The 16,234-nt window shown below is 42.2% G+C and overlaps 1 protein-coding gene across 4 annotated transcripts in view; it reads left to right on the top strand.

Annotated features, from left to right (window-relative positions):
- EPS15L1 (epidermal growth factor receptor pathway substrate 15 like 1) overlaps window positions 1–16,234 on the top strand; it is a 49,683-nt gene that overhangs the window by 26,714 nt on the left and 6,735 nt on the right. For 3 of the 4 annotated variants that reach the window (XM_027724484.2, XM_027724485.2, XM_027724488.2), the window contains one exon: window positions 12,959–13,164. The exons of the other annotated variant lie outside the window; for it this stretch is intronic. In XM_027724484.2, the coding sequence (XP_027580285.1) occupies window positions 12,959–13,164 (206 nt within the window). The remainder of the gene's footprint in view (window positions 1–12,958; window positions 13,165–16,234) is intronic. 4 annotated transcript variants of the gene reach the window in all.

Consider the following 16,234-nt stretch of genomic DNA (forward strand, 5'->3'; position numbering starts at 1 on the left):
GTTGGGCATCAGGTCTTGTTCCTTCACAAAAACGAAGACAGAGCAAACCCCTGGAGCTGAACACAGGAGCAGGGAAACACTTAGAATCATGGAATGTCCTGGGATGGAAGTGACCCACGAGGACTATCCAACCCAACCACTGGTCCTGCCCAGGACACCCCAACAATCCCACCCTGGCCCTCAGAGCGTTGTCCAACACTCCTGGAGCTCTGGCAGCCTTGGGGCCGTGCCCACTGCCCTGGGGAGCCTGGGCAGTGCCCCAGCACCCTGTGGGGGAAGAACCTTTCCCTGAGATCCATCCCAACCCCCTGGCACAGCTCCAGCCCTTCCCTGGGTCCTGTCCCTGGTCCCAGAGCAGAGCTCAGTCCCTGCCTCTCCGCCTCCCCTCGGCAGGAGCTGCAGCCCCCGAGGAGTCTCCCCTCAGTCTCCTCTGCTCCAGCTGAACAAGCCAAGTGCCCTCAGCTGCTCCTCAGACCTTTCCCCATCCCTGTGTTCCTCCTTTGGACACTCTCCAACCCCACAGGACTTGAGGTGAGGCCACCCCAGGTCAGAGCAGGGCGGGACAATCCCCTCCCTGGCCTGGCCGGTGATGCTGGGCCTGATGCCCCCAGGACATGGTGACCCTTCGGGCTGCCAGGACACTCTGGTGACTCAGATCCAGCTTGTCATCCACCAGGACCCCCAGATCCTTTTCCACAGCAGTGGCTGCTCTCCAGCCTCTCATTCCCCGGTCTGTCCGTGCATCCAGGGCTGCCCCGTCCCAGGGGCAGAATCCAGCACTTGCGCACGTTAAACTTGCCATGGCTGGGGATTACCCAGCCCTCAGGTTTGTCAACATCTCTCTGAACAACATCTCTGCCTTCGAGGGATTCAACAGCTCCTCCCAACTTAGTGTCGTCACCAAACTCACTCAATCTGCCTTCCAGTCCCACATCCAAGCCCTTTCTGAAAGAGCTGTAGAGCACTGGCCCTGAAACGGAGCCTTTCGGACACAGCCTCTGCTACCATTTAGAGATGGTCAGGGCAAAAAAGCCTCTAAAAGGAGTTTGTAGTTCAAGGCAGCTGCTCTCATATCCAGGCTCTGGAGATGATCTTCATACAGCACTTAAAGGAACTTCTGTGCTGCTGCCAGCGTTGGCAGCAGCAGGATGGCAGTGGGTCATCATGTCTGGCCTTGCACACCCTGACCTGGTCACTGGTTGCTTGTAAAGTGAAAATGGGTCGGTTGTTTTGGTTGGTTGGTTTGTTTTTAGTTGGTGTTCGGGTTTTTTCACAGCTGGAACTTTGAGGAGAAGCTGTGACCTGCGTGTCTCAGCAGATAGTTCAGTTCACACTGTCTGTGGTTGGTACTATCAGGCAGGGATAGGCAAACCCTTGCTGTGTGGCATGGATTAGACACCCTTCAGATCCATATCTTTCCATTCTTGAATACTAAGATTAAGAGAGGGGATGACAATCATGAGATTATGTCCTTGTATCTTGTGCAGAATCTCAGGCTTATGATTGTTCTGTTCATCATAAATCATTTTCCTTCTTTCTCACTCCACTTTGAACCGAAGTCTTTCAAGATCTTTTAGATGTCAATCTGATCCTTGCTTGGTCCAAGAGAAATGTCACGTTTGCTTTTCAAGTTAAATGCTCTGTTGTGGGTTTTTTCAGTATAACTATTTAGAGGTTAAGAGCAGAATCTTTAAAGACAATTAGAGGAAGGTTAATAACTCCATGAATCCCAACAGAGAATGGCAAGGAGAAGGTTACAAAGTGTGCCACAGAAGCAGCAAGCCTGGATACCTGTGCACATCCCAGCTCCAACTTATTGTCACATGGAAAGATTTGCAAAATCACACTCTCTGTCCCTTATCTGGTTTAAGATTCTCCTTTGAGGTTGAGGAAGATCAGCTAAGAAGGATCTCTTTAGCTCTTTGGACTGGACTGTTCTAAAGAAAATCCCCAAGGCAATGTGTGCATGTTCTTGCTCTTCAGGGACGTGTCCGTGTCCGTGAAGTTCCTGATGGATATGAGGTTTCCTAGGGCTCTCCTGGGACTTGGCTGGAGTAATTACATGTTCACCTGGTGGTACTGGAGATCTTGCAGGTTTCTTTGGAGAGGAGTGGAAGGATTTCTATATTTATTGACGTTAAATCTTGAATAATGCTCAAAAAACACCAGAGAAATTCCAGATAGAAACATGTATGCTTTTTGTGATAAATGGAAAACAAGCAATAATAGTGTGTCTCAACATTCTTAAACAAAGCTGTCCTGTGATCTGAATTCCACTGCACATTATTTTTTCCAACTCCCCTAAAACGTAGCTGAGTTTTGTATGAGTTTTGTAGATTTATAAGTACTTTTTTTTTTTTCAGCACTACCGAACTTCTGGGCGCTTTATATTTCTTACGCTGCTTCTCAGGGTTTATAAGACTTCTATGAAATCGAGAACAAAAAAAGTCTGAAAGGACTGGTAGACTGAAACCTGTCAGTTAAAATGGCATTTGTAGGTTCTCACAGATGAAAAATGATATTTTCTGCTGTGAGCTGCAGATTGAAATCAGTCGGAGTTCACCACTAACTAGTTTCTAGGTAAAAGTTGTTGATTACAGAAAGAGAGAAACAGATTTTTTTTTCTTTTTTTTTTTTTTCTTTTTCTTTTTTTTTTTTTTAAAGTACAGGAAGTTGCTGTGTGGGTGTCAGTGATTGGGTTATAAGTAAAATTCAATGCTCTAGTGCTTTGATCGTGGGACCCAGTGCTCTTGCCCCACCCTTACCACTTCCTTTCAGAGCAGCCCCATGCATTCCACATTGTGGTTATAGCAGCACTGTTAACCAGTGAGACAAACCACTACTGACAAGCATCTGACACACCACTCTCCGTGCTATGGACTCCTCACCAGCTCCTCCAGTTCCTGAAGGAAGTCACTCTCTATCCAGGGAGGAAGAGCAACACTTGACCCCTCCTAATACAGAAGGTCATGCCCCTGCCTTGTTGCTGCAGTGAGGGTGTGAGGAGGGCAGTGCTGGTGCCACCTTACCTGCCTTTCCTGCGTTCTTTCAGGCAGAAGAATTCCCTGTGGATTAATGCTGCAAGGTCAAGACCATGTGACCCAGCTCCCAACTGGGTATGGCACACCAAAAGTTGTGGGATACAGTCAGTTCCTGATGATGCTTTGCATCATCTTGGGCTTTACCAGATATGAATATTCCTGTAGCCCTCTTTAGTTTCCTCCAGAGGTTAACTCACCCACCCAAGGGACAGAGAAATGGTTTAGTGCCTTTAAGGCTGCTGGTGCATTCACTCCATATCCACCACTCAGTATTCCTGCAGGTGTAACCAAAATGGCAGGATCCAGTTGGTGTCACCAGGCAATCCAAACAAATCATCCATGTTTGGCATCCTCCAAACAAATGTTACTGGCCCTGCTCAACTAACGATGGTCCAGGTGCATGTGGGTGACAGAAAAGCTCAGTGACAACACTTTCTGCCATCAACAGGTTCTGGGCATGAATGTGAGTCTGCCTTAATCTTCATTCCAGGAGCGATGGATAAAAGTACCCAAATTTGGGGGTGCCTGGAGAACTTTAGAATAGGGTTGAAATTACTTCCCTATGCCGAGGAACGTCCCACCCCAAAGACTCCAAATTGGCACTGTCTTGCTTTCCCAGGACACTCTCCCATGCTGCAGGAGCACGCTCAGCTATGAGGAATTACAGACAAAGAAAGCCTATCCCTGGTGGAATTCCAGAATCCAAGTTAAGAGAAGCATTTAGAAAAAAAATGAGCATAGTAGATGGGCAGAGTTTACTGGGGAGCAGTGGAGGATACTTGAACCTTTGGAATCACCCAAGACATAGTGGTTGAGACCCTGGGGAAGAAGAAGAAGAAGAAGAGACTTCATGGTGAGTCTCCAAGATCAATGACTAGTGAAAATGATACTTTTTTCTTTTTTTTTTTAATTAAAAAAAAGGTATCCAGCTTTGAGGCCCCCAGCACAGGAAAAACACGGACCTGTTGGAGCAAGTCTAGAGGAGGCCACCAGGATGATCAGAGAGAGGGAACAGAGGCTGAGAGAACTGGGATTGCTCAGCCTGGAGAAGAGAAGGTTCAGGGTGACCTAATTGTGGCCTTCCAGGGCCTGAAGGGACCCTGCAGGAAAAAGGGAGAGACTCTAGAGTAGGTATTGGGAAGAAATTCCTCCCCCAGGGTGGGGAGGCCCTGGCACAGGTTGCCCAGAGCAGCTGTGGCTGCCCCATCTCTGGAAGTGTCCAAGGCCAGGTTGGACAGGGCTTGGAGCAACCTGGGCTAGTGGGAGGTGTCCCTGCCCATGGCAGGGGGTGGAATGAAATGATCTTTAAGGTCCCTTCCAACCCAAACCATTCTGGGATTCTGTGATATCAATGCAAGGAACTTCACACTAACCAGTGTGGAACCTCCGACCTCTTCTAAATTTTTATTGCTTGCTTAGAGTGGTTTTTGACCTTTTTAACTTTTATTCTTTCAAAGTCCTAAAAACACAGGAAGAAAATGTACTTTCCAATTTCAGTGTGTCACTTTCTTGCAATGATTATTTAATAAACCCAAGTATTTTATTACTCTAGCATTCTTTAGCCTGTGCGGATATTATAATTTATATTAAATTATATTATTATATATTAGTGACTGATAGAGGTGGTATTGCATTAATAGTGAACTTCTTCAATGCTAATGTGCTTCAAAAATTCAGTTTTTCTTTAGGATGCCAGTACATAAATAGCAGAAAAATACAGTGTAACTTGGGATGTACAGAATCATAGAATGGTTTGGGTTGGAAGGGACCTTAAAGCTCATCTTCTTCCAATCCCTGCCATGGGAAGGGGCACCTTCCACTAGCCCAGTTTGCTCCAGGTTGTCCAAGCTGGCTTTGAACACTTCCAGGGCTGGGGAGTCCACAACCTCTGTGGGCAAATTTAAAGGAATAACATGTTGAATTCAACCCATATAGGAAAGAAAGCAGTGGAGTTATTTAGCTGCTATTTGAAATACAGGTATTAAAATAAATGATATTGGGAAATTATTATTCCAGATACTCACAGGGAGTTTGTCAAAGAACTTTGGCTTTGCTTTGTGATCCATTAATGTTTTTGTAGCTCTGGTGTGTGATGGCCATTTATAGATTGGCATTTCAGAGGTTAGTGGTTAACACCTCTGTTAAAACCTCTTGGGTTAAGGGCTTCAGTTCTGTTCTCACAGTGTTTTTATTACTGGTTGTGGTTTTGAAATGTCAAAATATTGGAAAAAGAAGACAGAGCAGGGGACAGCAGCCTGCCTTGGCTTAGGAAGCTTCATTCTGATCCCTCTGATGGGCCTGGCTTGTGTGGAGCTCCAGCCCTCAGTGCAAGCACAAAGGCTTGCACAGAATATTTGATATAAGTGACTAGAAATGATTCCAAAATAATAGTAATGATGTTATTGATAATAAATTTAACCAGCCAAGGTGGTAGGCTTCGGTGTTTTACCAAACCACGAATTGCAAAACTTCAAGATGTGTTTTGCTGCCCCACCTACAAAGGCAGAAGAGGCTGATTTAAGCAAAATCTGACTGATCAAGTCCTGTTTTCTTCATCTTGCCAGCTGGCAGATAAAGAGAAACGATACCTGAACCTGTTGGTGGCTTCAAAAAATGAAAAGAGGGCAGGGCTTTGAGATCTTAACAGGTCTTCAGGATCTTAGTATTGTGTTTATTGAACTAATCTGAAAACTTTGAGCTGTGCTGGGTGCTGTAATCCATCATCTACAGGAACATTTATTCCCTAGTCTGGGATGAGGATCCTTTGCCTTTTCTTCGCAAATGTGGTTGCGGGAGGTTGTTGTCAGCCCCAAAGAAGCTGGAAATGCAAGAAAAATTAACCAGCCAAGTCCCAGAGCAGCTTTTTGTTCTGTTGATGTGGTGCAGGGAGATTGCAGGGGAAATTCTGGATGGATTTGCCCACTCAAGTGCTCACAAAGGGATCCCAAAAGAGGATATTCTGTGGTCAGTTTGACCTCAGAGCTTTAATAAGCGGACACCCACATGACCCCACACGTATTCCAGGATTGTCCAGCTAGAAGTTTTTGGTTAGATTCCCTCTTTTGGGATGTCTTTTGCACCCCTTGAACCATTTTAGGAGCCTCTTGTGCATCCCCAGCTGCTGGCAGAGCCCAGGGCAGTGCAGGCAGCTCACGGCAGGCGATGTTTGTGCAGCCTGTTCTGCTGCTCTTCCTTTGTATTTGATGCTTCCTCCTCCTTCATGTCAACGATAAATATAGTCCTTTTTTGTATGTGTCACTTCTCTAAATTTAAGGCATTTTATGGTTTGACTGTTTTTACAATTTTAGACTTATTTTTCCTCTGCACTGTCGGTGCACGTTGACCTTGTATTGACAGGTTTTAGTGAGGGGGAAAAAAGCTCAGATCTTTACTACTCTTTGAGTTGGGCCTAGAAATGGGTTTTAATAATCTGTTTGTCTTCAGAGTCTTGGATCAAAATTAAGGCTTCACAATTTGTTCAGTATCTTGCTTAAGAAACCCTGCAAGCCAAAGCCTTTTATGCATTTATTATGTGCATTTACTGGGTTCAGTTCTTGAAAGCAAATGATGCCTTAGCAATACTTAGTGTTTAAACACATCACGTTTTCCTGGTCATTTTTTTTTGACCTGCACCAGGATTTGCATAGAAATTTGCTCTGTGTGTTTAGTGAGATAAATTTTAAAAGAAAGAAGCCATGTTAGATGTAATGGATGTAATCAGGGGGTGTAGGAAGAAAAGGATTGTATTAATCAGAAAAAATAAGGTAAAATAATTCCCTTGGTTTGATATGGATTTAATTCTAAATAACATAGATTTATTTAAGAAAAAATAATGTGAAATAATCCCCTTGATTTGGATTTAATTCCAAATAACGTAGATTTATTTGAGTTGTGAGGATCAATCATTTGCTCTAGAGCAGAGTATACAGAGCTCTGTTCTTTATTCTTGGTGAGATGACAGGGGTGTTGGGATGTTTATTTCTGCGTGGTACCACACACCTGCTTCCTTAGAACTTTCTGAGCACCCAGAGTTATTCACAAGTACCACAGGGCCTGTTTACCTTTGTTGTTTTTTTTCCCCTCGTCTGCAGCCGAGAGTGAGAAAATCAGCCTCAAAGTTGTGACTGACAGGAAAAGCTTTTTATTTTTCATGACTTCTTGAAGCCCTGACAGTTGCATTAGAGCCCAGGCATCCCTTGTTGTGTAGGATAAATGACTCATGGGTGGAGCACCTGCCCGGCCACAAAGTAAAAATTCCATTCACGCTTTGATTCTCTTGTTTGTGCTGATCTCTCGCAGTAAAGATATTTCAGTAGTGATGGTTGAAGGTTCAGAAGCTGTTTCAGAACAGGTTCTTGGGCTGAAGGTGATAACGATTTCTCACCTTTCGGGGAGTTTGTAGAATTTCAGAATATTTCTCTCCAGCACAGGGTTTTGGGGGTTTTGAGCTCAAGGGGCAGACTTTGCAAATATCGAGCAAAAAACAGTTTCGAGGGGGTTTTGCACAAGAAAAATCCTTCCTTCTGTTACTGAAAACCCATGTTGTGATTTTGTGCAGAGAATGTTATCACCAAACAGTTGAGTTGGAAATACAGCACAGAAATAGCCCCCGTTGAAGCCAAATACTGCTGAGTGTTCTGTAGAAAATTGGGTTTACTGTAACTAACCTTCAGGCACAGTTTGAAAACTAGTAATCCATTTTTCTGTAAGTTCCTAAAGTTCACTTTATGAAGGTTTTACTCTGCATCAGTGAAGGAGCTGAGTAGTTTAATAGGATGGTGAAAACATGCTGAGTGAGTTAGGAATGAGATGTAAATTTGATAAAGTGCCAAGAGGAAGATGTGCTGGGAGGGACCTTCCACTCTGCAGCCTCCAAATGCAGAGTAACACTTGCCCTGCCACGTGAGGAACAGATGTAGAAACCCTGGGATTATACATTCAGGTATAATCACAGGTGTGGACTTGACTCACACTATTGTTCCTTATCCTCTGCAGCACAACTCTGACTTCTCAAAGCATATTTTTCAGTTAAGAAAGTTTCCTGGAAAGTTTAAAGTTGTGTCATCTCAGCTCTGCCCTGTTAGCCCATGAGCAGGGAAAATTCTGCTTCTCATCACTCAGCAAGATCCTCCTCTAAGCAGAAAGTTAAGCCCTGCATTGAAACAGAATATGGAGAAAACTGTAAATGTTTCGCTTCGTTATCAACATCTTGTAATTCACTAAGACAAAATTTGTATTTGCGTCCGACCAGTGAGGTTTTATTTGCCTTGAAATATAGATCTTAACCCTCTAAATTGGAGTTTGCTGTGGGGTAAGAAATGAGATAAACCCTTTGTATGGGTGGAGTTCACTCTCAGTAACAGCACTTGCTGTGGTAAACCATTTTGTTCATCATCTCTTTTTGCTGAAGTGAGTCCTCGGTGTGGTTTGGGTGCACCACTTGGGTAACTGCTGAAACTGCTGTGGTTTCAGAATAGGACCTGTTGTGCTTTTTTCTGAATTTTTTTCCCCTGAAACTATTAGCAGAAAAATCAAATAAGGGTTACAACTGCTTGCCTGCACTTTCGTGCTGCCATGCCTCAAAATGGTGAGCAGGGCCGTGTAAAAATACAACATTTTCCAGCAAATGGAAGATTAACACAGTCTCAGTTACTACTGAGAGTATGTTTTGCAGTGTTAGAATTTTACCAGTGTCCTTCAGTTCAACTGGTGACTTTTTTTACGTGGTTTGGGTATTTTTGCTTTACATTATAAAAATACTGTACCCACAGTCTTGACACGCTAGACATGGAAATGCAAAAATCTTTGAGTGCTTAAGTGTACATTTACTACTCTGGGAGACTTACACGTGGTGTAAGCCAGCAAAGATGTCAGATAGATAATTCTGGTGCCGTTATTACTAATTTGTGGTTAATAAATGAGTAAATTTGAACTTCTAACTGAACCAAACAAACTCCTGCCAGGCCTCAAAACCATTTTTGCAGAGCGTGGCAGCATAAAAGAAACTGTAATAACGTACAGAGGGTGGTGAAAGAGGGATCTGGATTTGGCAGTTGGACTCTGTCAGAAAGGGGAGGGTAACCCAGGTTCTTATTAATAAATCCCTTGGGGTGGATTAGAGTGAGACAACACTGAATAATTAGTGTTTGTAAACAAATATATGTAGGGTTTATTTTGGAGCAGTTTTGTTAAACAGGTGTGTTGCTGGTTTGGGTGTTATCACTAGATAGCAATACAGCAATATTAAAAGCATAAAGATCACCCTTAAAAGGAAAATGCATAAGGGGGAGAAAGGGAAAGACAGAATAAGGGTGAGTAAAACACTGCACCCAGGATAGCTGGACAATGGCACCCACTGATCTGATCTGATCTGATCTGAAGGTCCCTTGGCAGCATTCAGGGAGGGGTGGGCTTTGCTGCTTCTTTTCAGTTTGCAAAAGTCTTCTGGTGATCTCAGGATGTGTAAAATCATTAACTGTTTCAGTCTCTTCAAACTCAGGATATATTCTGGGATTCCAGGGCTTTTTGAGGGGCTCTTCTGAGTGCTGGGGTTGGTGTGTTCAGCTTTGGTGCTGCCCTTAAAATTGCTCTGCAAAAAAGAAACCCCGCTGTATAAGGGTTTCCCTCTTTCACTTTTTCTTCAAAATAACAACATTATCACCCTATTCTGTCCTAACACCTGAAAAAAAATAGCACTCAGAGTGTAAAATGAAAATTGTCCTTATTATTAGCACTAACTCTTGTGACATGGTGACATTTCCTCTACAGCAAAGTGATTCTTTGTGATCTTTTGTGAAGTTGAAGCACAAGAAACTCTGATGCTCTGTGCAGGTTCAAAACCACCAGGACCTTTGTGCAAGAACCTTAAACAGGCCACCCAGAAAAGCCAAGTTTGCTGAACAAATACGTTGCAAACCCGGAGTTTGTGTTAACAGTCACCAATTCCACAAAGTGGTTTCGGTAGCAGAAGGTTTAACCTAAGAAAAAAGGGCAGCTTAAGAGGGGCTGGGTTTGCCTCTGTCACTCCAAATTGCTTTGGGGCAATACAGGGTGGAGGATATGAGGGGGAATTTTCTTGCTGGTAACTGGCAATAGAGGAAGGAGGGAAAAATGTAGAGGGCTTTTGTTTTGCCTTGACCTTCAATTAGAAATGCAGATAATTTGATTCTCTTGCAATTCTCCGAGGCCAGGTTGGACAGGGCTTGGAGCAACCTGGTCTAGTGGAACCCGTGGCAGGGAATTGGAACTGGATGAGCTTTAAGGTCCCTTCCAACCCAACCCTACCCAACCCATGACCTCTGTTGGTAGGAAAGGCTGGTTGGGGTGAAGGGGGGTCTGTGCTTGTGAGGAGAGCAAATGTTGCTGGAATTTCCTGCATATTGGGTCACTTACTTCCATAAAGAACAAATCACTGGCCTGACCTGCCTCTCTTCAGGAGTCCCCCATGTGGTTGCTACCATGGGGATCCATATATCCCTGTCACATCTGTGATCCAGGATGGAGCATGTGCTGAACCATGGCCAATTGTACTGGGGGGAGCTTTGAGAGGTCTCCTTTATCCTCCACCTTCAAGGCAGCTAAACCAGTGGGGTTTCTAGAAACCATTTCTCAAACCTCATGGACATGGTGATGAAATGCAATAAGTTCCCTGGGCAGTCTGGAGGATCCTTAAGTTTTCAAAATGTTTGATTGTCTAATGTGAATCTCCCTTGGTCCAGTCTGAATCCATTTGGCTTTCTCCTGATGGAAGACTTGCCTCCAGGACTATGATCAGGTTCCCACTGAACACTCTCAAGACAAAACAAATCCACTTCTATCTCCTACTGCACGTGTCTTGTTTTCCATGTCTCTGTGTGCTTGTTCAGCTGGGGACTTCCTTGCTTCCCACTTCCCCTGCAGCTCAGTGCCTGTATTGCATCTGACTCTGGCATTGACACTGCACTGCTGAGAATCTGCACAATTCCTTCAGCTCCCTGTAAACCTGATCCCTTCAGTTCCCTGTACACCTGATTCCTCAGTTCCCTGTACACCTGATTCCTCAGTTCCTTGTAAACCTGATCCCTTCAACTCCCTGAACACTTGATTCCTCAGGTCCCTCAGTTCCCTGTACACCTGATCTCTCCAGCTCCCTGTACATCTGATTCCTCAGTTCCTTGTAAACTTGATTACTTCACTTCCCTGTACACCTGGTTCCTTCAGCTCCTCTAAACCTGATCCCTTCCGTTCCCTGTACACCTGATTCCTTGAGCTCCCTGTATGCCTGACTCCTCAGTTCCTAGTAAACCTGATCCCTTCAGCTCCCTGTACACCAGATCCCTTCACCTCCTTGTACACCTGATTCCTCAGTTCCCTGTACACCTGGTTTCTTCAACTCCTCTAAACCTGATTCCTTCAGCTCCCTGTACACCTGATTCTTCAGTTCCCTGTACACCTGGTTTCTTCAGCTCCTCTAAACCTGATTCCTTCAGCTCCCTGTACACTTGATTCCTTCAGCTCCTCTAAACCTGATTTCTTCATCTCCCTGTACACCTGATCCCTTCACTTCCCTGTACACCTGATTCCTTCAGCTCCCTGTGCCTGTTGACTTTTGGGAACAGAGACCAGCTGAGTGCAAGGGAAGATGGACTTTAGGCTGGCCCTGGGGTAGGAGAGGCTGAGCTGGGATTTAATGGCAGCTGCTGGATAGGTGATCAATTTAGTCCAAGTTTTCTGCTCTCTTTCTCTTTGATAAATGAGGATTCCCACAGATCTGAGCAAATATTATGAAGTTCATGAGCAACTGCCAAAGTACCTTAAAAGCTCCCAGGCTGTGGCTGAGACATGCCAAGTACACCCCCTGAAATTTGGGGGTTGTGCTTTCCTACTATGATTACTCTGATGGGAATACATGATAAGATTCCTGTTAAATTATAGTTCCAAGAATTGGACATTTCAGAACAGATGATAACTTTACTGCAGATAATGTCTGTGATTCAGGTTCTTACACAGAAAGTTGTATGTAAATGCTTGTTTTAAGAATGTTTGTAGATTTTCCTTTATCAAGTACACATTGTAATCAAGAGTATATGTAATCCAAGTATATGTAATCCAAGGAGTATTTTCCCTGGAAATTGGGTGTGTACTTGTCAGGAGAATTTTTTTTTTTTTTTTTCTAAGAGGAAAAAAAAAATACATTTATCTGTTTGGTTATTTGACCTCACAGAATAGTACTTATGACAAGGGGAATTAAAAACTAACCACTGAAGTTTTAATTGCAACAAAGAAAATATACAAACATTATTATATTACACAATAATTGCTGTGATTTCATTTGTTATTGGGGTGGAATAGAAGAACAAGCAGTCACCTACAAGAGGTGGGTTGCAGAGCAAGCACCCCAGAACGAGGTGTTTTCTTAATCAATCTCTTTTTCCTTGTAAAAAAGTGGTGGTAGAAGGATAAACCAGTCCCAGGGAAAAAAAAGCAGAATGCAGGCATTCTGTAAAGTCACAGCTAAGTTGCCATTTAATCCTATTTATCATGATCTATCTTTAGTGATACATATTTTTACGTATTTTGCCTTTTATCTAATCCCAAACCTAAACTTGAAATGCCTCTAGTCCTGGAAAATCAAAGTCATACTTGTCAAATTCTTTTGACCAAATGCCTTCATATTGGGTTTTATCATTTAAAATCTTGCTGGTATTAATATTTTGGTATGTATAAGCCAATAACCCCCATTTAAATAAAGCAACTGTTTGAGATGATTTGCACTGAGGAATGAATTCCATTATATTTGGTTAAATTTTCACCCCAGGGAGGATGGATGATGCTTAAAGTGTGTCAGCACAGTTTCCTATTTCAGGGCTTTGCATTGTCCATGGTAAGTAACTTCTCTTTTTCTCCTTTTGTTTTTGTTTTTTTCCTAAACCTTCCAGGTAAAAGCACTCCTGTCAGCCACCTTGGGCCTGCAGATTTTCCCAAGCCCCATGATCCATTCCAGCCATTTGGGGCTGACAGCAGTGACCCCTTTCAAAGTAAAAAGGGGTTTGGGGACCCATTTAGTGGAAAAGATCCATTTGCTCCCTCCTCTTCAAGTAAAACTTCTAAAGACTCTTCCTTGGGGTTTGCAGACTTCAGCTCTGTAAGTTAAGTTCCTTGTCTCAGCAAACCACTTTCTGCTCTGCTTGCAGCAAATCTGTTGGGTTTTTGTTTTACCTGCAAACCTACTGTTCCCTGGCTTCTGTCTCTCAGTACCTTCATGCTGTCCTCATTGTTTTTGTATTAATATTTCTGTAATAAAAAGGCATTCTTTCAATAAAAGAGAAGTTTTTCATACTAAATTTCCAAGGGTTTACTTGCATTTAAATTATTTGAGCACAACGTGCCTTTACTCTCAAATTCTCTGTAGCAGAACCTGTGTATTGTTTTTGTTGCATGGAGGCTATTTTGTAAACTGATTTTTGGTAGCCAATGATGTAAAGACTCAAAAAAACAATTGCTGAGAATGTTTCTATAGCAATTTCACCATATCCTGAGAAGCAAATCCTTAAAGGGAAAGTTTCCCTAAAGCATTTGTAACTGTTGGTGGAAAAAATTCTGACAATCCTGTCACATTTGCTGTATATGATGGAATGTGGTCGTAGAGGGACACAGACCAGACAGAGATTGAACATTTAGCTGTTGAATTTTGTTCCAGTTACTGATATTTTAGAAAAGACAAAGAAAAAAAAACAAAACCAAAATTGTTCTGTTAGAACCAAGATAGAAAGGTCCACCCTGCCCTCCCAAAGACAGTCCCAGGAGGTTGGAAAGCAAAGCCAGGTGAGTTCATCACCAGTGTTTCTAAAGCCTGGCTTTGGTTTTAGTGCTGGAATTGGGAACCATTGTAAATGCAGTAGTGGTGTGGTTCTTCTTGCTTCCAGGAGTGGATGGAACCTGTTCCATCCATCCACAGCCTCAGGCTTCTCCCTCCTTTCCCCTGTTTTTGTTCTCTGACAGTAAAACATCCAATTTAATCTCCCCCTCGACTCTGCTGGACACAGCTCAGTGTTCAACATGTGGGGAGCTTTAAGCTGAATCTTTCAGGTTGTTTCTTTTTAATGTTTGGGTTTGGTTTGTTGTTTTGTTGTTTTGTTTTTTTTTTTTTCCTACTTATTATTTAATATTAAATGTGTATCACTTTCCTATTTGCTATTGTTTAGTTGAGGCCATTTGCTCAGATTTTAGTTGGGCCTCAGGGCTGTGATTTATCTCTTTGGAAACGTCCAAGTTCAAGGTTTTCTGTATGTTTGACCACAGCTGGTACAGCCTGTTGGATTTGCACAGTTAAATTCTGATTGTATAAAAACTGGTGACATTCTTAATAAAAATAAGACGCAAAACTTGCTTTTATCTGAAATTTCTTCCAACAACATCTTAATTTCTTCCTGCAACGAAAGCCAAATGATGGAATGGAATGACTGTTGCCTAATTCTTGCCATCTTACTTTGCACACTGCATTTCTTAAGTTAAAATTGTGGTTTACTCTGAGTGATTGTGTCAAATGATCAACCAAAATCTCTGATCCCCATCCTGGAGGGTCAAATTTGCTGTGCCATCAGGTTTTCAGCTGAGATTAACCTTAGAAGAGAAGGGAAAAGTAGGAAAACTGAGATAAGGAGCAGCAGCCACTTGGTAATTCCTGTTCAGTGGCATTTCATCAAATGAAATACATTTTTAAATCAGTTTTGTGAATTGATTTTTCCCTGCTATAAAAAAAAAAAGAAGCATTGACTGAATTTGGCTGAAAAGAGAGAGATTTGATCCCTGTTCTCTTCAGTTTATGGGGTTTTTTTCCTTACCTATAACACAATTATGCTGCTCCACTTGACAATTCCTAATCCTTCTGTATGATTTTTAAATGTACTAATTACCTTGGAATCACTGAGAATATTGTGCTTCTCTTTGCCTCGTGGTTGGGAAACTTTTTACTCACAATGGAAGTGAAAATCACTTTTACTTACAGAAGGTTGTTTGACACATGAACCAATGTAGGACTGAATTTTTAATTGAAATCCTTGACTGTTGCAAAGAAAGAACATGAAAACCTTCACTAGATCTTAGTAGCACTCTATGAAATTTGATTTTTTTTTTGAGACACTGGCAAATTCCTGCACCCAGAGCTTACCTATATTCTCCTTGCATTCTTAACTTTGTTGCTGGCATTAAATACGATTCATTGGAACAAAACAGAGTCTTGTGGTAGCTCAGATTTCGGGTATTTCAAGGTTCCAGCTACAGTTTACAGAACAACAAGAAAAGCCACCTTTTTGCCAACAGAAAGTGTTTAAATTTCCAAGAAGCAGAACACAGGACTAAACTTTTTCTCCCAATATAAGCTGGGAATTCAGTAAACACAAATCAGTGCAGTTTTTGAGATTTGGTTTCCTCATTTATACCTTGGGTCTGACTGTACTTCTGAAAAAGCAAAAAAAAAAGAGGTTTTTGATGAAATTACCCTTGTGTGATGCAGATTTATAGAATTTCTGAAACCTGGACATGTACAGAAAATTGTTATTGTATTAAATGACCTGTAAATTACCTTTTTCCAGACAATCAGTGGCATTAATTAACTGTTCCATATTTATTTCACTGAGTTATCTCCTGAAAATTTTCCTTTATGCCAACCACTTGTAATAAGGCCCATCCAGATTTGTTTCCAATGAATCACTTGCTTCTTTTTCCTTTTATTTTGTTTTTATTTTACTCAGCACTCTTAACCACAAAAATATAACTTGTGTCCCATGAACAAGTTATAATTGGGACTCTCTTTGGAAGCCTTATCCTAGGATGGAAGCTATAGGAATAAAACTGGTTTCTCAACATTAAAAAAACACCCCAGATGGTTTGACCAAAGCTTCTTGTATTTCTGGAAATAGTAACTGTTCATTCTCCATCCCAGCTTAAGGATCTGCCTGAATTCTTGGAATAAGCACAGAATTCCTGCTTCCATTTTCCATCTTTACCTTGAAAAAAAATCATCTATTTAAAATCTTAGTGAGCTTTTCAATCTTACCTGTCAGCTGATGTTATTTAAATGAGAAATGATAGTAGTTTTTCTTCATTTTAAAAAGAAAATGTCAAAATGTGTGACACTTTTGTTGTATTTCACTAACATAGAATGCAAAGGTCCCCCTCTAAATTTTGATGGTGATGAAAGCAGAGGTGTTACA

The sequence above is a fragment of the Pipra filicauda genome, unplaced genomic scaffold (assembly GCF_003945595.2).
Source record: "Pipra filicauda isolate LSUMZ 115617 unplaced genomic scaffold, ASM394559v2 scaffold285_size1263560_pilon, whole genome shotgun sequence".
NCBI lineage: Eukaryota > Metazoa > Chordata > Aves > Passeriformes > Pipridae > Pipra > Pipra filicauda.